This window comes from Erigeron canadensis, chromosome 5 (genome assembly GCF_010389155.1).
Source record: "Erigeron canadensis isolate Cc75 chromosome 5, C_canadensis_v1, whole genome shotgun sequence".
In the NCBI taxonomy this organism is placed as follows: Eukaryota; Viridiplantae; Streptophyta; class Magnoliopsida; order Asterales; family Asteraceae; genus Erigeron; species Erigeron canadensis.
This window is the reverse complement of record NC_057765.1, coordinates 28,591,674-28,612,661: the sequence shown is the minus strand read 5'-3', so window position 1 is coordinate 28,612,661 and position 20,988 is coordinate 28,591,674. Positions and strand designations below refer to the sequence as shown.

Below are 20,988 nucleotides of genomic sequence, written 5' to 3'. Positions count from 1 at the left end.
TTTTGTTGTGAATCGTGAATACCAATACTAGGAGTCGAAGAACTTAGTCGATTACTTCCCGTTCCAGATCCAATTTCAGTACTTCTAGGCACAACAACATACAATGTATCAATATCTTCAGAAACACCAGTATAACTCATGATCGAATCGATCAACATCTACATTATCGTTTAACATGTAAATTTTACCATTTTTTGATTAAGTTAACCTCAACTCACTTTCAACATTTAAACTTAGTTTTTTTGCAACACGTAAAATTAACTTTTTATAAGTTAACTTATTAACGGAGAGTTGTAGTGAATGATGAAGAGGTTCTAGTGTATAATGTAAACTACCATTTATATTCTCCCATGACCCTGCATAACATAAATCTATCCAAACGGGTGATTCCATCACTAATTACTTACATGAAATCATAAGAATATTTTAGATAGAACTTTGAAAGAAAAATGAATTAATAATGAAATGATTCATGCTATTTTTCTTATCTTTTATGTTATACAACAAAAAATATGTAACAAGTACAGAAAATCCAACAAAAATCTCAGAATCTTATCCAAAACCTTATCCAAAATTCGCAAATAGCAGATCGCAAATCGCAAATCATTTGCGATTTGCGATTTTATGGGTATTTTATAAAAACTCAAAAAAAATTGGATATTATCATATATTTAAAGCGATTTTTGGATATTCACACTATTTTCTCAAAAATATAATTTGACATGTGTAATCAAATTATTGATAGTGGCGGCGACCATTAAAATAAAGTTATCTGCACATAAAAGGAGCAAAGATTATCATGCAATCCATTCTACAAGGGAAATTGTTGGTGACTATTTCTAGCACCAAACTATGAAGAAATAACAAACTAGCCCCTCTTCTTTTGTCCGCTCAATATTGTCAACCTTAGTCCCTTGACCTTATTCCATGCATGTTTAATCAACTTGTATAATCTTTTCTTTCTTATTAAACCGGTACAAAGACTAATCACAGAATAAAGATTGAATGAGAATAAGATTAGTCATTTTAAAAGAATAAAAGTATTTAACCAAGACAATCCAGATAAAGAGGCATTTTTAGTCATCGGCTACAAATCATATAATATGAACGGTTATACTTGAGAAGATGACAGGCTTGCAGCTGCAACAAAGTTTAGGAGTTAGCGTGTTCTGATACATTTGTACACGCCCTGTCTAAAGTTTAGGAGTAGCAGACAATTTTATGCTTTAATTAACATACCAGAATTGAGATTAACCAATTCTTGATACTCTACAAAAATAGTATATAATCAAATGCTAAATAGCCGGCTGACCATTTCCTTACCAGGACTAGCACCATACTCTATGCATATAATCTAAAGATCCCACGTTGGACGGCAATCCTTATAGATAATATGCAGAATATATGAAAAAAACAATCACTAAACAACAGGTGAAGAGCCATACAGATTACCTCTATATAAAGAGAGAGCATGAAAGCAGCTTGTATCACCATCCAAAAAAAAAACATCTCATTTGTGTTCCTAATCAAAAATATAAAAGCAATGTCGAACAAACTCGTCCTGTTGAGCTTTGTAGCTCTAACTTTTGGCTGTCTCGCTTTAGCCTACGAACCTTCACCTCTCCAAGATTTTTGTGTAGCAGATTCCACCAACTCAGGTATTGTCTTTAGTAAAACCACTTAAAGTTTGTTAAGATTTTTTAAACTTGATTTAACTGTATAGATATATAGCTTAGTATTAGTTGACGAAATTAATATCTTATTTATTGTGCAGTGAAAGTAAATGGTGTAGCATGCAAGAACCCAATGCAAGTTCAAGCAGAGGATTTCTTCTTCAGTGGGCTGCACCTTAGGGGTAACACGTCAAACGCTGTGGGATCAAGGGTCACCCCGGTTTTCGCAACCCAATTACCAGGGCTAAACACTTTGGGAATCTCAATGGTCCGGATTGACTACGCACCATGGGGACTCAACCCCCCTCATACTCACCCAAGAGCCACTGAGATCCTAACTGTTCTTGAAGGGACCCTAGAAGTTGGGTTTGTGACATCTAACCCTGACAACCGTTTCATCACCAAGGTGCTAAAAAAGGGTGATGTTTTCGTGTTCCCAGTGGGACTTGTTCATTTCCAACGCAATTTGGGTAACGGATATACAGTGGCTCTTGCTGCACTGAGCAGTCAGAACCCGGGTGCCATAACAATAGCAAACGCTGTTTTTGGCGCAAACCCTCCAATTCCAGCAGATATTCTAGCCAAGGCATTCCAAGTCGATAAAAGCGTGGTGGATATGCTGCAAACAAAGTTCTAGACTAAAAAAGGTTACCAAAGAAACAACTTATTAATGTTTGTGTGATTGTTTGGGTGCATCTAAAGCTTACATATTGAATTATTTGTATCTTTCTTGTTATGTTCTGATTCATTGGCTTTTCTATGAAAAGTAAGTTAATTTATTATTTAACCTCAGTTACCGAATGAGTAGATTTAGTTTATGTTTTATCACTAACGGGTCAAACGAGTAAAAAGTCAACCAAAACCCAAACAGGTCAAACTTGCCAAAATTTGATACAAGCTATTAGTGTGTAATTCTATTAGGAACATTAACTATCTATAAAAAATTGTTTGCAAGTCACCTGACTAGTCGACCCGGCCAGACATATTAATAAGATAACTTTACCCATTACCCAACCCACATAATCAACCAAATACGGAGCAACATTTATGGTCTACAAATGTTTAGAATTACCATTATATGAATCCACAAATTCTCTAAAAGAAAGTAAATCTATGATAAATGTGTAGGACATATTGTTGGAGACATCATAAGGATACTACAAAAGTTGATCCCACCACTGACCCATTATTTCCTAGCATATATTATTACAAGAGAAACAACTTGGGTAACCAAAATCCCTGATATACCATTTTACCAAAAAATTAAGTTTCACCAGACTAACCCGCCAATGTGATTTGGTTGGTTAGTTTCTCCAAATAGAGTTTTTTTTTTAAAATATTATTTTTGGTTAAATACTTAAAATGGTATATCAAGTGGCTTTTTTTATAATATCAGTGACAATAGCAGCATGGCTGCATAGGCATATACTACATGTTTAGGAATCATGATCTTCAAATGAACTACAGGCAATTCTTGAGTTCTTTCAAGATTTAAATAAGATAATGGACTTAACATAGTAAACTAAATAGTCCTTAACCACCAAGATTCAAGACCTTTTGCATGATCTCTCTTCTATACTTGACATATATAAATGTAATTCATATACAACCACATATGTTCATCTAACACATCCATCTTCAGTTCAACACTTTATCACTCTTGTTCTCCAAACATTAGGCGAAATTTTTTTTTGTAGAACCATGGCTACAACTAATATCTTCCTCATCTTGTTAACAACGTTCAATCTCTCAATACTAGGCGTTTTTTCATTTGAGCCGGCTCCCATGCAAGATTTCTGCGTGGCAGACTCATCGAACATAGGTTAAATGCTCGTTACACTTTTATGATTTTTTTATAATTATATTAACAATGTTAGCATCATCTTATAGTATCGGTTTATAATTTCTTTACTTTTTCGTTTAGTTGCAGTTAGAGTGAATGGTATGTCTTGCAAGAACCCTATGTTTGTTCAAGCTGATGATTTTTTCTATAGTGGGCTTCACATTCCTGCTGACACAAGAAATTCTTACGGATACAGAATCACCCCTGTAACCGTATATCAGATACCAGGGCTTAACACTCTTGGGATCTCAATGATGCGAATCGACTATGCAATGTGGGGTGCTAACCCGCCACACACTCACCCTCGAGCAACTGAAATACTTACAGTTTTAGAGGGAACTCTTCAAGTTGGCTTCATTACTTCAGACCCACAAAACCGACTCATTACCAGAGTCCTTCAACGAGGTGATGTGTTTGTTTTCCCAGTCGGGCTCGTTCATTTTCAAAGGAATTTGGGTCATTCTAATGCAAGTGCCATAGCTGCATTTAGCAGTCAAAATCCTGGAGTTATTAGCATTACAAATTCGATATTTGGGTCTACTCCGCCGATTTCTACTGAGTTTCTGTCTCAAGCATTTCACGTTGACAACAAAACAGTGAAGCGACTAAAAAGGATGTCATCGACACATGTGTGAAGCTTAGCCACTTAGGAGCTATGTTTAAGCAGTCTTTGATCCCTAGGTGGTGGATAATAACAAAAAAAAAAAACGACCATTTCATATTTATGTAAAGAAATTTAGAGAATTTGTCAAGTTTATGATACCCGAATAATTGTTATATGCTCAATGATATCAGAATCTTACATTGTTATATATACGTCTATATTTTCTCAAAAAAAAAAAAACAACTTATACTCCTCTATTTGGGTTTAGGACTCTTATGAATAGGTTTTCGGATTATTGTTTCATCTATAATAAGTCAAACATGTAAAAATATAAAATAAAATAAAGGCTTGAAAAATGAACATGTCAAATGGGTTGGATAAATAAATTGTAACTTTGAATTGTCTGTAAATACAGGGGTTTTTCCAAAAGAATTTGCAATTTTTCCTGGTTTCCAAATCTAGGAATGTCACTTTAAAAGTCTGGGTTTCCAAACCCCGGATTTACCCTTGCTCCACACTAGGACCTTTGGTTTCCAAATACTTCCATGACTCCTGAGAGCAACCCTATATAATCTCTAAAGCAATGATCATCTAGTATCCCTTAGCTATTTATCTAACTGACTTGTCTAAATATATATGACCTCAGATTAGTAAGAACAAGTAAAACAAGAAAGATACACACTCTATCTTATTTCTGCAAGACAAAAAAGGAAAATGCATCAAATAGGTCATATGTGATGTTGAATTTGCCCACCTTTTTGCTACAGCTTTATGAGATTTTACATTGCTGCAATCAAACCTTTGAGACCATACACAAGGCGTGCAAGGACAAAAATGATACCAAATCATTGACATGATATTAACTAATAAACAATATAAGAAATCAATATGATAAAGGTTTCTTCAACTTTTCCTTTAAAGTTGTATCACCGAGAGCTAACCATGGCCGTATTCTACAATTCAGAATTATACATGCATACTAAGTTTACGGACAGGGGTATGTAATCTGAACCACCATACTTACGAGTAAATTAAAGAAAATCTATAGGACAATATCTAGCAAACCAGAAACAACATTATTATTATGAAACATAAAGTCCTCTAGAAAAGCATCCTAAATTGAGTACATCAACAGCTTTGAGCTTGATTGACCGGGTCAAATATACAGCAACAACAGGCAGACATGATGCCATTTTTAATAATAATGTATTGTCTAGTAAAGTAAAATCACTTAAAGTTTTGGTCCTTAAGGGGAATACTCATCATTTGGGTCATATGATCTCACTAAGGCATGCTTCCGAATTCGTCGAGTGCTGCTTTAAGATCAGGAATTGGTAATAGTATATACTTTTTATGTGTTCATGCAAATGCTAACATTTATCATGAATTTGACATGTCCTCCAAGACTGCAATTTTTAAATCTGAATATTTTAATTAACAATATACATGTATACACCTATATATATGGATTTCAAAATCAACTTCTTAAACACTCACAAATTTCTATTGCCTGCCCTTTGTATTTTTCTTGTTTAGTTCCAGCTTGTAAGTATTCATTCAAATAAATAGGAAATACAATAACCGATTTGGTAATGGCAAAACAGTTAGCCCATTTCAGTTTATTAGCCCTTGCTTTCTGTTGTTTGGCCTCTGCCTGCGAACCCAAACCCTTACAAGATTTCTGTGTAGCTGATCCAGGTAGCTCAGGTATGTATATAAAGCATATGTTTCTTTGAGGTTTATTGTGATTTTTATCTAATAAATGTTAACCAACCATCAATAGATGATTTGGTACTTAGAGGTTTTGGTTCAAATCCCAGTGTGAGTAAAATACTCCCAGACAGGAGACATGGGTTTTCCCAAAATGGGATTCGTTTGGATTGCAGTTGGGTATATGAATAGGCAATGTCGTTGAGTCAAATTTTCCTTAAAAAAAAATCTAATGAATGTTAATTTACAGTTTATGTAAATGGCATGGTGTGCAAGAATCCAATGGACGTTCAAGCGAATGATTTCTACTTTAGTGGGCTACAACTTATGGCCAACACATCGAACCCTTGGGGATCAAGGGTGACACCAGTGACGGTAGCTCAGTTACCTGGGCTCAACACATTAGGACTCTCGATGATACGCATTGACTATGCACCTTGGGGAATCAACCCTCCTCACACTCACCCACGAGCCACTGAGATCATCACCGTAATAGAAGGCTCCATAGAGGTTGGTTTTGTTACTTCAGATCCAGGGAATCGTCTTATCACTAAGGTACTATATAAGGGTGATGTGTATGTCTTCCCAATAGGACTAGTTCACTTTCAACGTAACGTTGGAAACAACAATGCGGTGGTGATTGGTGCATTAAGTAGTCAAAACCCGGGTGCTATAACAATGGGGAATGCTGTTTTTGGATCAAACCCACAAATTTCGGGTGAATTTCTAGCTAAATCTTTCCAAGTGGACAAGCAGTTGGTAGATCAAATAAAGGCAAAGTTCTAAAACAACCGCCAAAAGAAGAATCCGAAAAAAAAAAGCTTGTGCATAACTTGTTTGCATATGTGACTTCACATCTCATTTTTTGTGTCAGAACTGAATGTTAATGTCCGGATTGTTTATTTCTTTGTTCATTTATTCCATCTAAAACAGAAGTTTGGTTCTTTTTCTTTAATCTGAAAAGTTTTTTCCTTGTTTAAGGGTTGCCCCGAGATGGCAAGCCTTTTTTTGCTCATTGTAGCGGTCTAACCGATGACTATAATCTATTGAGAGACACTTCGGTTCATGGAAACGATTAAGTCAACTGGCCAATCTTGTGGCTCAGTTAATATAGATGCTTGGTTGATTCTTGTCAAATATTGTATATGGCATCATCTTTTAAATATGTAGCAGTGCCATTATTCACTTGTTACATCTTACATATATTCATCAAAATACTAGAATTTGTGACTTTTACCAAAGAAGATTTGAAAAGATAACTTTCCTTTTAATTGCATTATTCCATACATATAACCAAAAAAGACTTAAACTAGTAATGTAGCACACCATCATTTGTCACTCTTTTGGTTTAGCTTGATATTTTAGCAAATAACGTAGGTACTACCTATTGGGCTATTATATCTTGTCTAGTGGGCCAAGGCGTTGGACTCTATGGGCTAGGATTTATTTTTACTTTATTTCTCTTATGGCAAAAATTCTGCCGATAAAAGAAAAGGCTAGATGATCATCACCCAAGGCATATAGTTTTTACTTTTTTGTTTTTCATTCATTCCACGATGAAAGAAATTGAAAGATTGAAATTAAAGAATATAAAAATGGTCTTTCACATTCATTTGTATTTAATTTTTTTGAACTGCAAAAGATCGAACTACATCCTTAATTTGCCATATCTTTCAGTAATTTTTTTCTAATCTCTCGTTGTAAAAACCCTAATTAAATAACTTATTACAAAGAGAGATTAGAAAGTAATTACGGAAATAATTGCAAATTGAGAAATCAGTTCAACCTTTCACAATTTACAAAGAAAGAAAAACAAATGAAAGGGATGACCATTTTTATATACCCTTATTTTAGTCTCTTCAACTTTTATTAATTGTGGAATGAATGAAAAAAAAATGAGTCAAGGTATATACCTTGATTTTAAACAGAAAAAAACAAGTATTTATATTTTATAAAAATAACAAATAAAAAAATGAGATATAATATTAATGATATAGAAAAATAGGAATATAAAGTTATCTTATACCAAAGCTTAAGTATGAAATCCTTACATACTAATTTTATACTATTTGTTGTATATTAGATAAACTAGATTTTATATTTTTGCTAAATACATTTTACAACATCATCAATATCTTAATCTTAATATATACTATAAGACAGTTGAACTAATGAGTTATTAACTAATCACATCATTCAATTTCATCAAATTGACTTTTGATGATGTCATCATTTAGATAAACTACAAATTAAAAATCTTGATGATCATTATCCAAATATATTATTATATTGATATTTATATTAATTTATAGAAAAAGTCTCATTAATTTACACTTTTTTGTTTTCTATCAATAATTTACACTTTTTAGCCCTGAATACTTAATCTATATATATTTTTAGCCATCAATTTGAGAGAATTCTTTAAAATTTGCAATCATTTAATTAATTAAAAAAAGTTCAACATATGAAATATTGTCTACAAAATTTATTTCAAAACCTAATAACTTATTAACAAATATTAGATTAGATTTTTATAAATTATAAATATTAATATTTAGTTTAATATTTAGTATAAACATAAATTAAACTCTAAATGCATATCCTAAACATAATAACAGATGACGATATATAACATCATCATTTTTAAATACAATAGGAATTTCAAATCAAGAGTACTAATTGTTATCAAAGAATATAGAAACAATTCTAACTGTAATCAAATTATTATAGGACATGTGATTAAAAATAATCTTATGCGTGTTTTGGGTCCGCATCATGATCAAATACATATACTTGAATATCAAGTACAGAATCACAAGTATGTTTATATTTTAATTCTTAAATATTTTTCATAATAATATCACATTATGAGTACAACTGGTTTCAAAATATTCTATAATAGAGAAATTACTATATATAACATGTACCTTGTGGAATGACTACGACAAACATATCATCAATATGTCTAGGCTAATAATGACAGTGACGAACCTATAATTATTGTACAACAACTTGCAAAATATAACACTTAAAACCATATTTCTACAAAATTATAATTTATGACTTAAATGTATAAAGATTTAATATTGATAATATCGTAAATCCCGTGTCCAGTGTTGGACACGGGTCTAAAATCTAGTAAGAATTAATATATGAAAAAGAAATAATTATAAGTAAAGGTAAGATTATACTTAAAAAGAATTTGAGATATTCGAATGTAAATAATTAATGTTAAATCATATTAAGGCTAGATGGTGTAACGAAGTTTTTTTTTTATACAAACTCTTCAAGAGAAACAAAACATTGATTACACAGTTGACCAAGTTTTCATTGATATCTTGCAAACAAGTAATTTTATTTTCGTTAGTCATAGTTGTTAAAAACAATAAAAGTAACAACTGGTTCGTGGAGTTTTTAATAATTTCGTGTGTTGTGATTTAACAATATACATGGGATTTCACCTGAATCGCACCATCTATGTGATTTGAACGAAATTCTGATTTTACAGATTTGAAATATTACAATTAGTTAGATTACACTTAATAATATAAAATAAAATATTGATATAAATATTTATTCGTATTAATTCCATTGTTGCAACCTCTCTAATTTTTAATAATATTTAACTTTGTTAGTAGACAGAAATAAAGTATTAAATTTTTAAATTGAGTTAACGTGTGAATTGATAATAGAACAATAATAAGTGTAAACTAACTTAGATATGTGTTAATTTAAACTAGCATGGTACCCGCGCGTTGCAGCGGATATACCATTGACAATGCGTTCGATATCGTAATTACCAAAAACAGTATCAATGAACAATTAATTAAGCGAGATACCACGATGATACCGTAACTTAAATATCAAAAATAGTAACAAAAAATACACGTATTAACAATATAAGTGGATATCCAATTGAAGTGAAATTGTGAAAATAAATTAAATAGGAATGCATTTTAATTGAAATAAAAGGAAAGGCATTCTTGTACATTCGCATGGTTACATTTCAACATTTGATGAGAGGGAGTGTTATTTCTTTTATATAATAGTATAGATAATTTCAAGAAATTGACATCTGTAGTTAGTCAATTAAGGTTAAGTCAGTTGCTTTTAGTATAAATTAAGATAAAATTAAGATAAGATAAGATTAAGATGGGATAAACTTATATGTTTTATTTAGCTATTCCCTAAATAAATCACATAGACCATAAATTTAATTAATTAAAAAATTTATATATAAGAGATTCTATACCTCAATTTAGATATTCAACCACCTTATATTCAACCCCTATATGAAAGAAACTAAACTTGCTATAAGTAGATTCATATCAGAAATGTTTAAAGTTTTAGAAATTTAGAATATGGATGATATCTATTTTCGGGAGGAGGCCGGTGAGGAATTTATAAGGACAAATCCTAATTTGGTGTGTGAGTTTCGTTTAGGGTTTCAAGAGTTGAAGTAGGGGCTTTTTGGGTTGATGGGCTGGGCTAGGTTGGGTTGGGTACTTGGGTTAATATCTGATGGTTGTGGTTGGGTTTATATTAAAAACCGATAACAAAACGCTGGATGCGAAGTATATACAATATACAAAGCTAGGATTAAACAAAACTAACTTTCATGTGTCTTTTAAAAAGTAAAAACTAGCATAAACAATAGGGATAACTGCAGAAAATAAAAAGCACCTTTAGACCAATTCACGATATTAGCAGTGATCTTTAAAAGTTTTTGATTTTAGCAATGACCTTTCATTTATTGACGTAATTAGCAACATTTGACACGTGTCTCTGATGACGTGAAAAATTTTAATGACGTGGCAACTTTTTACTGACGTGGATTTTATTATTTATCTATTATTCTTATTTTCGTTGCTCAGTCGGTTCCCCCAAAATAAAAACCCCTAAATCCTAACATTGACATAGGTTTATAGGATTCATAAAACCGAAAATCGATTACTTAAATCATAAGGTAGATGGATGATGTCTTGTTACAAACTATTACATGGTCAGAACTTTTGGGGAAAGGTGAACGGTATTTACAAAAGCATCACCTCCCTGTAAATCATAATCAAAAGAAACGCAAAATTACATGGGGAAGAAAACAAATTAAGGACCCATTGTGATTAATATGGTAGTAACTAGTAAACTAGCAATACCCTCAATGGAGGTGGTGGCTTGAATGTTTGTAGACAATCAGTAGTGTTCAAATCCCAAACCTATATAAAACAAATCACATTAATCAAAAGAATTAGTCATGACATATTCAACACATTTACAGATGAACGACACTGGGAATCATACTATATCTCTATGAGGCCGAATGAAACGGGTCAAATATTGTATTTTAATGTACAAAAGCTCTTAATCATTATTATATTTAAATAGAAAAAAAATATAACCATCAGAACCCTCAATTGTTTCCCTATCGCCCGTAATCAGTTTTGGGTTTATGAACTCTGTAAACCCTAAATGTGTGTCACTGTTACAATGTGAGAGTTTTTATTTTGGGGGAAACTGACCTGGCAACGAAAATAAGAATAATAGATAAATAAGAAAATACACATCAGTAAAAGTTTGCCACATCATCAAAATTTTCCACGTCATCAAACACACGTGTCAAATGTTGCTATTTACGCCGATAAATGAAAGGTCATTGCTAATAACTAAAACTTTTAAAGGTCACTGCTAATATCGTGAATTGGTCTAAAAGTGCTTTCTATTTTCTACAGTTATCCCTAAACAGATAGGATTTATTTCTAAAAAATGAAAAACTAATTCAACTCCAAATGTTTGTTTAGAAGAAAAATCCAATAGCAAATATAGGATTTTTTTTTTTTATGCGTCCGGGAATGAATTAATTTTCATATAACAAGTATAACCGTAAATGCCAAGAAACATACGGTGTGCCGGTGTGCCGGTGTGGAACTGTGGATGACTAACTTCTTCAAAATCATTATCAAAAGTGAATATAACCATAGTTTTTAAAAAGAGGTGAATATATATATATATATATATATATAAACGTTGATGTAAGGATTATCTGGTTAGAGGTGTAAACGAGATGATATAGTTCACGAGCTACCCAGAATTGACTTGTAAATTATTTAAAATGGACTCAGTTTGAGTCGAGTTGGAGCTGGAGCTACTCGAGTATGTTCTCGAGCCGAGCTCGAGTATCAAAAAAACGAGGTCGTGAAGCTCGCGAGCCTTATCGAGCATCTTTAATGTTATAACTTTACTCTTTATATGTAAATATTTAATTATAAATATATCTGTTATTAACTTATTATCAATATTTATTATAATTATAAATATAACTCTAATCAAGTCGAGTTGAGCAAGCTCGATAATATCATTTACTCGATCAAGCAAGCTCGATAGTATCATTTACTCGATCGAGCTCGAGTTCGAGCTTGGAAATAAAAACTTGATCGATTTCTTGAGTCAATTCGAGCTCGATCCTGAAACTTGTCACATCGCATTAACAATTACGTAGTACCACGTTATACATCTATACTTGTAACTAGGGGTGAGATAAACCGAAAACCGAATCGAAACTTTCGGTCTTTGAAAACCAAAAACCATTGGATTCGGTTTTGATTCGGTTTAGTTTGTCGGTTTCTTGGTTCGGTTTGGGTCGGTTTCGGTGTTGTTTCGGGTTTTTTTTTTTTTTTTTAATATTTGCTTTATTATGTAGTGTTAACAATAAAAAGGTTTATTACGCAGTAAAATTCTTAAAAGTTTATAGAAGCTAGACTATTAAATTTTTGTCATGTATTGTTAATGTCTACTAGCAAAAAACATTGAACGTAATATAACTTATGAATATGTAGAACTGGGCTATTAAGCGGGACTAGTTGCAAAAACAAATTAACTTGACTTTTGTATTCGTATTCGTATTGTACATAATTTAATGAAACATTAGTTACGTAAATGAGCTAAACTAGTAATAGATACAAAATGATATAAATACTAAATTAAAAATTATATATATAGTATTCGGTTCGGTTTTGAGGGCCGATTTTTGTATATAAAACTGAAAACCGAACCGATTCAATCCGTTCGGTTTTTGAAAAACCAAAACCAAACCGATCGGTTTGGTTCGGTTTTCTCGGTTTTTTTTGTTTTTCGGTTTTCCGGTTCGGTTTTTGCTCACCCCTGCTTGTAACAATCATAGTAAAAACTAGACTCTCCAATGCCCCATCATAAGATACCCAATCTCAAAAAAAAATTGTTTATTAATGTTATAAACACCAGCTCGTCCAACCCACCATGGCTATAAACACCCAATCTCAAAAAATGTTTATTAATGTTATAAACACGTCGAGCAACAACCTCACTAAGAATGTCGAGCTCGTTATGTGTACCCCCGTTATGAATAGAGCATCCACTTTTATCCATAATATCAACCAAATTAAAGTTAACTTATATTTTCACTTATGTGTCATATTAGGTCGACATATGAGCGACACGACTAAAATAGCATCGAATACGTGAATTGTGTTAATATAATAATAATAATAATAAAAGGCGAAGACAAAACCTGCCGGTGTGGTTTTGTAACTTTGTAAGTGTGGGCTTCAAGATATATATATTGGTTTGGGATTAGTTCCTTTGAATGTAAGAAACTTTGAACGAATGTTTATAGTAGGAAATAACTAAAGTTGTGTGTATTGTATGTAAACAACTTTGAAATAATGTTTATTGTATGTAAGAATTTCGTTTCAACCAATTACAATCTGACAAGTGGCACCTGTATATGGTTGTCACGTATGTTTTCTTACATACAATAAACATTTTTTCAAGTTGCTTACATACAATGCACATAACTTTAGTTTTTTCCTACTATAGACATTCGGTCAAAAATAGTTACATTCCAGGAAACTAATCCCTATTGGTTTTATAAGACGGTAAGGCAAATTAAGGCTAATAATCTTTGTAAGTTTATAATGTTTGCGTCTACTCGTCTAGGTAGGCTTTGCAACAAGACATCGCATCGCATATGTTATACAAATGTGAATTTAGAATTACTTCTCTCATATTAAGTGTTTGATTTTGACTTTTTAACTTTTATTTTTTCAACTTTAACCAGTTAAAATAGGACAATTAAAATGAGACGGAATGAATATTAAACATTTCGTTCCAAATGTGATAAAGTTTAGCAAAACCCTATACATATATACTACCTAATTAAATTAAAGAATGAAATATTTGTAAAAAATGAGACCTTTACAATCAAGCTTTTAATAAACTGTCATATGAGTCCATGACAAATGAGATGAACAATGACGCGAGGAAAAAGAAAATTGGTTCCGTCGATTCCATTAATAATGTAAACTGAAACAATTTCATTTGAGCTGACCCATTTAATAAAGGGAAATGATATATTTACAATAATTTTTAGCCATCTACAACAATTCATGTTTTATACAGTTATTTGTTGTGCAATCTAACATGTACATTTGATGTAAATGGCAAAAACTTGTTGTAAATATACCACTAGGGAAATCTGAAAATTTTTATATACTAAATAAATAAAAATACATGGTTTATGAAAAAAAAGAATTTACCATGTTGGATCTACTTGTTGGAGATTTTTTTCCATCTAAAGACATAACTAACGGGTTCAATTAATTTTATGTCTAACATGACTGAAAGTCATTATTTATCATTTAATATTTTTATCATTGGTAGAATATGGAAACGTTTTTTCTAATTATGTCTATGATAAAATTGTTCATATCTCAACTTCCTTCATACATTGTCGAATATGACTGAGTATTATTATTTTTTACTTGGTTTATGAAAACTGCATTAAAAAAAGGTGATTTTGCCATTTCACAATTATATAATGCTTTAATTCAATAAATTAAGGTAATATGATAAACTTAAACAATTACAATTATTATTTTTAAGGAAAATTAGTCTTTAATGGTTGTAGTTAGCATAAATAAAAAATTATAATTTTTATATGAAAATTAATTTTAAAAGTTTATGATAAAAGTAAAATTATCTCATGCATGTTTTTTTGTTTTTAATTGTAGACAATTAATTTGGGACAGAAAAAAAAAAGTAGAATAAATAATTTCCGACGGAAGAGGGTATTACTATGAATAAAAAATGGGGGTTGTGGCCTTGTGGGTGGTGGTGTTAAATAGTTTCTACCTAATGTTAAAAAAAAATAAAGATAGCCTGTAGCTATAAATGTCACATGTGATACCTATAATCAATACATACACATAATGACATAACGATGTTACGAATTCAGGGTGCAAGACGGTTGGCATGCAGTTAATTCGTGCCCACAAAGTTACACATGTAACACCCAAACAAGGCGGAATAATGTGATATTCCAAGAAAAGCACAATACGATATGAAAATTAAGTAGAGACAAATCTAGATGCATTAAAAGGATTGAGAATCCATACAATTTAATCAATTACAAATCCGAGACCATACAAAAATGCATAAGGAGCACGACCGTCAAACGTTTACAAAAGAGTGTACAAAAGATGGTATATGATCCTAAGCATAACCCATAAGCGGAAACAATGAATCACGGATCCAAAGTAAAGTCCAAGTCCAATCCTAGCATGCAAACAATCAATCATCATCCAACAAGTCTTTGATTCACCTGTTCACCTGAAAAGTGTACTAAAACGGGTCAACATAAAGATGGTGAGTTCGTAGGTTTAAATAATGAAAATCAAGTGTGTCGGGATAACAACCGTTAACGATATACGAGGATTAATAACGTTCGATAACGTGGGCTCAACAACCCAATACGTGAGTATAAAGATACCCATAACATGAGTATAAAGATACCCATAACGTGGATTTAACAATCCATAACATGAGCATATATATATGTAATAAACGTTTCAATAACATGTATCGCAAGCTTTATACCCATAACGTGGATTCAACAATCCATAATGTGAGCATATATATGTAATAAACGTTTCAATAACACGTATCGCAAGCAAACATTAAGTAGTTATCATCTCGTTCAATATCATAATCAATCGTATCAACCGACAAACATTTAATAAACGAGTACACTTTCCACCCCAAATAAAGTAAACGTAGGGGCTACAAAACTCACCATTGCCTTTTATCATCAAGTTATAAGTATTTGAATGAGTTACGATTATCCCAAGCCCTCAATGATCGACCTATTATATGAGTATTAAAATAAGTATAGGTATTTATTTACACGTTTTTGTGTATATATATACATATACATACATATATAAATATATGTATACATATATAAATATATGTATGCAAATCGAATCGAGACCATTCGACTTTGATTGGGTTTATGTAGTGTATGTATTAATTTATATATACTTTTTATTTATATATGTATATATGTATACATATACAAATCTTTGTAGACTTCTTGAATACCCAACTAGACCCACAGCATGGTTGGATCAGTGGTAAACACCCTTGCCTTTAGAGACAGAGGTCATGGGTTCGATCCTCATCCCATGCAAAGGTTGGAGGGCCTTTTCTACCATTTAGGTAGAAATTGGAAGCAGCCTCTCTACTTAGGTAGAGGTAACGTCTGCCTACATCTTAACCTCCCCCATACACCGTCGAGGTATTGGGGCTCAAAACCCGCGGAAGGCGGCACTGAGCAGTTACTTACTTACTTACCCAAGTGAGCAAGAAACAAGACGGCCCGAAGGAAGTTCCTACGACCCAATAAGAGAGATGGCCTAACTAGAATGTCAAGTAAAAGAAGGGGGAAAAGGAGCCCGTAAATATATATATATATATATATGCTTTATATACGTATATATATGGAGTGTTTTTTCCCTGCCAAAACACAATCGGTCCAGGGTTTCTTTTCCCAGCCACCACATAACAAAAACGGCTCATCCAAGACCCAAAAAGGATCCCACACAGCCAGACTTGATGCAAAGGAGAAGGAGGTAAACTGAGGAAATTCTGAGAAAACAAAAGATCCACACCACCGTAACCTACGGTGGTGGGGGGTGTAACATACGGTGGCTAGAAGAACAACAGGTGTAAGCTATGGTGGGAAGGGGGCGTAACCTACGGCTGCTTGGAAAGTGGGGTTTTTGGCGTCTGGTTCAGCATAAACAAGGCGTAAACAGAAAGGGGGTGGCGTAAGGTGAAACTCAAAGAAGGAGATGGGCGTAAGGTACGTTGGATGAGGCGTATCTAACGCTGTTGCAGGGTCAAGGGGGCGTAAAGGGAGCCAAGAATGGCGTAGTGTACACTGGTTCAAAACAGGGACTACCTGGGTAAACCCTGCTCCTCAGACTTGAACCTGTGTATACCCAAGTCAAGCCTTCATAGAAGGACTACATATATCTCAAAGTTGATGGAATGGAGATTCGAACCTGAGACCTATAGGTCACCAGAGAAACTCCAAATCACTCTACCAACTACTAAAACTCACTCTTTAAATTTTACACTAAGTATACAATTATATAATACATCATATATTACCTTTTAGGGCTTTATTTGATAAAAACCCATGTAAATTTTTTAGAACAATTATTTATATATTAATATTTGTTGATCGTACTTTTAAAATTTAGAATTAACATAGCTTGCTTATTAATTATAGAATATATGGTGCCTGATAAGGGTGGGTAAAGTTCGATTTGTGAAATCTAAACCCATTAGGTTTGGTTTTCTCGGTTTGGGTCTTTTTCGATTCGGTTTTAGTCGGTTTTTAACTAATTGTGGTTTTGAGCCAACTTGAACGAAAAAATTTTAAGTTTATATCATATGATTATTATACTACAACTTCAATAACTTATTAAAACAATATATTAACAAAAACAATACAACAATGACAATAAATCCATCAAAATAAGTTGAACAAACTTCAAATATTTATTTCAAATAACCTTCATATATAACTATCTATATCTTTCACGTCCAAGTGTCCAACTGATTAAACCGAATCGATCTTTTTGTGTATTTTCACATAAAACATATAATTAATATTGTTTTGTACACTAACAAAAGCAAACGTATTAACATGTATAATGATAATGAGTATTAAAAGGATATAAATATAAAATTATATAAACAATTTATATTTTTAGTTTGGATTCAGTTTTTATGGTTCGGTTCGATCGAACCAAAGTATTCAATTTTTAGAAACTCAAAACCGAAAACTATTGGTTTTTATGGTTTTTGATTTTTCTTTTTTTGGTTTTTATGGTTTTTGCTCACCCTAATGCCTGGTGTATAAAAATTTTAAACACATGTAATTTTCTTGATTTTAAAAAATTTAATAGCGTGTCGAAGACGTTATAGCATTTAAATTTAAATTATTAGCTATTCAAAATCAAAATAAACGAATAAACAAATAAAGTTTTGCATGTCTAAATTTATAATAAAATATAGTTAAAAAACTAACTTATATTATATCTTATTACAGTATAACATATTTATACTAGATCCACTAACAATATTAATTAAGCTATTAGCATGGTACCCACGCAATGCAGCAGAAACGAATATCTTTTTGTTCTTTGTTGTGACATCGTCATGGCTCCGCCGTTGGATAACTTGACCAGATGAGAGAGAGAAAAATGTGGATGATCCTATATTGTCTTTTAGTCTTTTATTGTGTATATTTTTGTTATGACCATAATGTCTTTGAAAATTGATGCTCTTGATATATGACTTTAAAAATGGATGACTAAAATTTTGTCTTAACTTAAAATTATAAAAGTCTTAATTTTTAAAAAAAATTTAATAAAAATGCTTTATATATAAGTATAGATATAGATTATAGATATCTGAATAAATTTCGTTATTATTGAAGTTTTTCGCAAGAAGTTTCAGTACTAGTACTTGGCACAAAAACAAAATGTTTCATTGTTAAATACAATTAAACAATGAGTCACGAGCAGTCCACAGCAACAAATGAATAGCGATGGGAAATTGGGAATGGCATAATCCAGTTCCTAATAGTATTGATATCGAAAATCATCAAAATTTAATATTAATCTCAGTCCCACATAAGAGGGTGTTTGGGGTTAAGTTATGAGATGGATTTTTAGATCATTGCATTTATAAATTGTAATCCGTTTATGATGTTTGGGTAAAAATTTCTAAAAATCAATCAATTGCGTTTAGAATGTTACAAAATGCACATTTGAGAAAGCAACCTTCCCCTTGCTGCACAAAAACGCCGTTCTCAAAAACCATCTTCATGTCATATATTTTACACTAATACCCCGTAGTATATACCCCCTAATTATAAGTTCAATCATTATCATTATCATTATAAATATATATATATATATATTGCCTACAACTTTGCGAGTCTCTGTGTTTTTTATTTTATTTAATTCTCTTCCGTGCCACTTATAATAATATTTACAATACTATACTTGATAATATGATCTGTTTTTTTCCATAAATTATTTATTAAACAACTAGCTTATAACATGCGTAATACGTGAGAGAATCATATAAAAATAGTTAAACTTGTATATACAAAAAGCTAGAAAAAAAAAATTAAATTAAAAGGTATAAAAAAGCTAAGAGGAGAAAAAATGTACCGTAATGAGAAAAAATATTTTAGTTGATTACCTTATTTATCTTGTATTTTAATCATTTTGTAAAGAAAAATTTAATTAGAATATGGATGATCGATCATAATCATCAAAAATCAAGAATCTGTAAACTTGTAAATAAAAACACTCATTTAAACATGGATCGGAGTTAAAAAATCGTTTAAAAGAGCGTTTCTCAAATTGTTTTGTTATTAAATTATTAGACATTATTTTTTGTAATAAATCGTTTGATCGAACTAAAAAGAGTGTTTCTCATGTTGCTTACAATTTATATTGTTTTTAATTTATATTACAGAAATAGTGGAAACTTGCAAAAGGTCAAAATGTATGGGTGTTTGAAAAAAAATTGGAATTTGGAGGACTAAAATCATTTTTGACTAAAAGTCTAGTCAAAGATGATGTAAGCATTTTAATCTAAGGGTTGAAAATAAATGATAAAATTCAATTAAGGTCTAGATTTTCCATTTTTCTAATTTAGGTTTCTCTTTTAATATATATAAAAGATCATTTTTATCGATATCATCCGAGTATTGCAATATTATCAAACCTTTTATTTTTATCAAACATCGAAAGGTTTTAATACTTATTTCAAATTATTGATTTTTTACAATGTATATCCGATTATTACATCTTGTTCCTCGTAGAATATATTGATTCTAAGAATTTCATAATAATTACTATCTGGTTAAGACTCTTTTTGTCATTTTACTTGTTTACATTTTAAATATATATATTTGTCAAACACTAATAGGGTTAATTATCTGATTATTGTGATATTAAACAAGATAATCAAAACACATTTTGTTACAGCGAATTACCTAAATATGATTATTCAAAACACATAATCTATTTTCGATAAGCAATGTCAAACACCCTCTAAACCAGTATCGACACGGTATTAATATTTCCGGATTTTTGGGAGATTTTTCCAGTATCAACCTGGAAAGTGCCGGTGCCAAACCCATTTAGAATTTGGTATACCTATTGTATCAGATGATATCGGTATTTTGAGTTTTTTTTTTTCCCATCCTTACAAATGTCTAGAATCCATGATACGATCTAATGTGTTGTATATTGTTATAAATATTTTTCCTTTTTCTTTTTCAACGGCTTCCCTTTTATTAATAATCTATATTTATATTTTTATTTTTATTATACTGTATATTTGTATAATATAACACTTCTAATTTCTAGATACTTAAATGCGCTATTAGTGGCTTTTGATTGTAGCATGGATTGATATTCCATGCCCTCATATTCGTCCAAACCAAAAAATGTTTAATAACGCTAAAGGTAGCAAAGGAAAAGAGGCAATAATTTAAGATGACACAATCTAACTCCTACATCATGTGCGATGATCATGGAGAAAATCAGTGAAGGGTCCTACAAGATGTCACATACTGAAAACCACGTATCTCGTTTCTCGTTTTCTGGATAAAATGGATAAATAATCAGACACGTACTTTAAACTAGTAGAAGAAATAATACAACTAGTCAAAGGAAGGCTCGTTTTCAAGAGTTTGACGTATACGCCTATAATCCAACGAAATCGAATATATCATATTTGGCAACAAATAATGG

The 20,988-nt window shown here is 31.5% G+C and overlaps 3 protein-coding genes across 3 annotated transcripts; all 3 read left to right on the top strand.

Annotated features, from left to right (window-relative positions):
- Nucleotides 1-1,764: 1,764 nt before the first annotated feature.
- LOC122600729 (putative germin-like protein 2-3) lies at nucleotides 1,765-2,455 on the top strand (the record flags this gene model as incomplete). Its single annotated transcript, XM_043773483.1, has 1 exon — nucleotides 1,765-2,455. A coding segment is annotated over one exon (546 nt), but the record flags the coding sequence as incomplete, so codon positions are not given.
- A 919-nt stretch (nucleotides 2,456-3,374) lies between these two features.
- On the top strand, nucleotides 3,375-4,151 carry LOC122602029 (putative germin-like protein 2-1). Its single transcript, XM_043774762.1, has 2 exons — nucleotides 3,375-3,495; nucleotides 3,586-4,151. The coding sequence occupies exons 1-2, from the start codon at nucleotides 3,375-3,377 to the stop codon at nucleotides 4,149-4,151; spliced, it is 687 nt and encodes a 228-aa protein (XP_043630697.1).
- A 1,473-nt stretch (nucleotides 4,152-5,624) lies between these two features.
- Nucleotides 5,625-6,896, top strand: LOC122600578 (putative germin-like protein 2-2). The gene is made up of 2 exons (XM_043773318.1): nucleotides 5,625-5,827; nucleotides 6,081-6,896. Exons 1-2 carry the CDS (start codon nucleotides 5,713-5,715, stop codon nucleotides 6,614-6,616), a joined length of 651 nt encoding a protein of 216 aa, XP_043629253.1. The 5' UTR covers nucleotides 5,625-5,712; the 3' UTR covers nucleotides 6,617-6,896.
- The last annotated feature ends 14,092 nt before the right edge of the window (nucleotides 6,897-20,988 follow it).

What these genes read in the sequence shown, in the direction of transcription:
- LOC122602029 (XM_043774762.1), top strand. Translation starts at nt 3,375, where the DNA reads ATGGCTACAACTAATATCTTCCTCATCTTGTTAACAACGTTCAATCTC. An exon ending in GGCAGACTCATCGAACATAG is followed by an intron (nt 3,496 to 3,585) that starts GTTAAATGCTCG and finishes TAATTTCTTTAC; the next exon opens with TTTTTCGTTTAGTTGCAGTT.
- LOC122600578 (XM_043773318.1), top strand. Translation starts at nt 5,713, where the DNA reads ATGGCAAAACAGTTAGCCCATTTCAGTTTATTAGCCCTTGCTTTCTGT. An exon ending in AGCTGATCCAGGTAGCTCAG is followed by an intron (nt 5,828 to 6,080) that starts GTATGTATATAA and finishes GTTAATTTACAG; the next exon opens with TTTATGTAAATGGCATGGTG.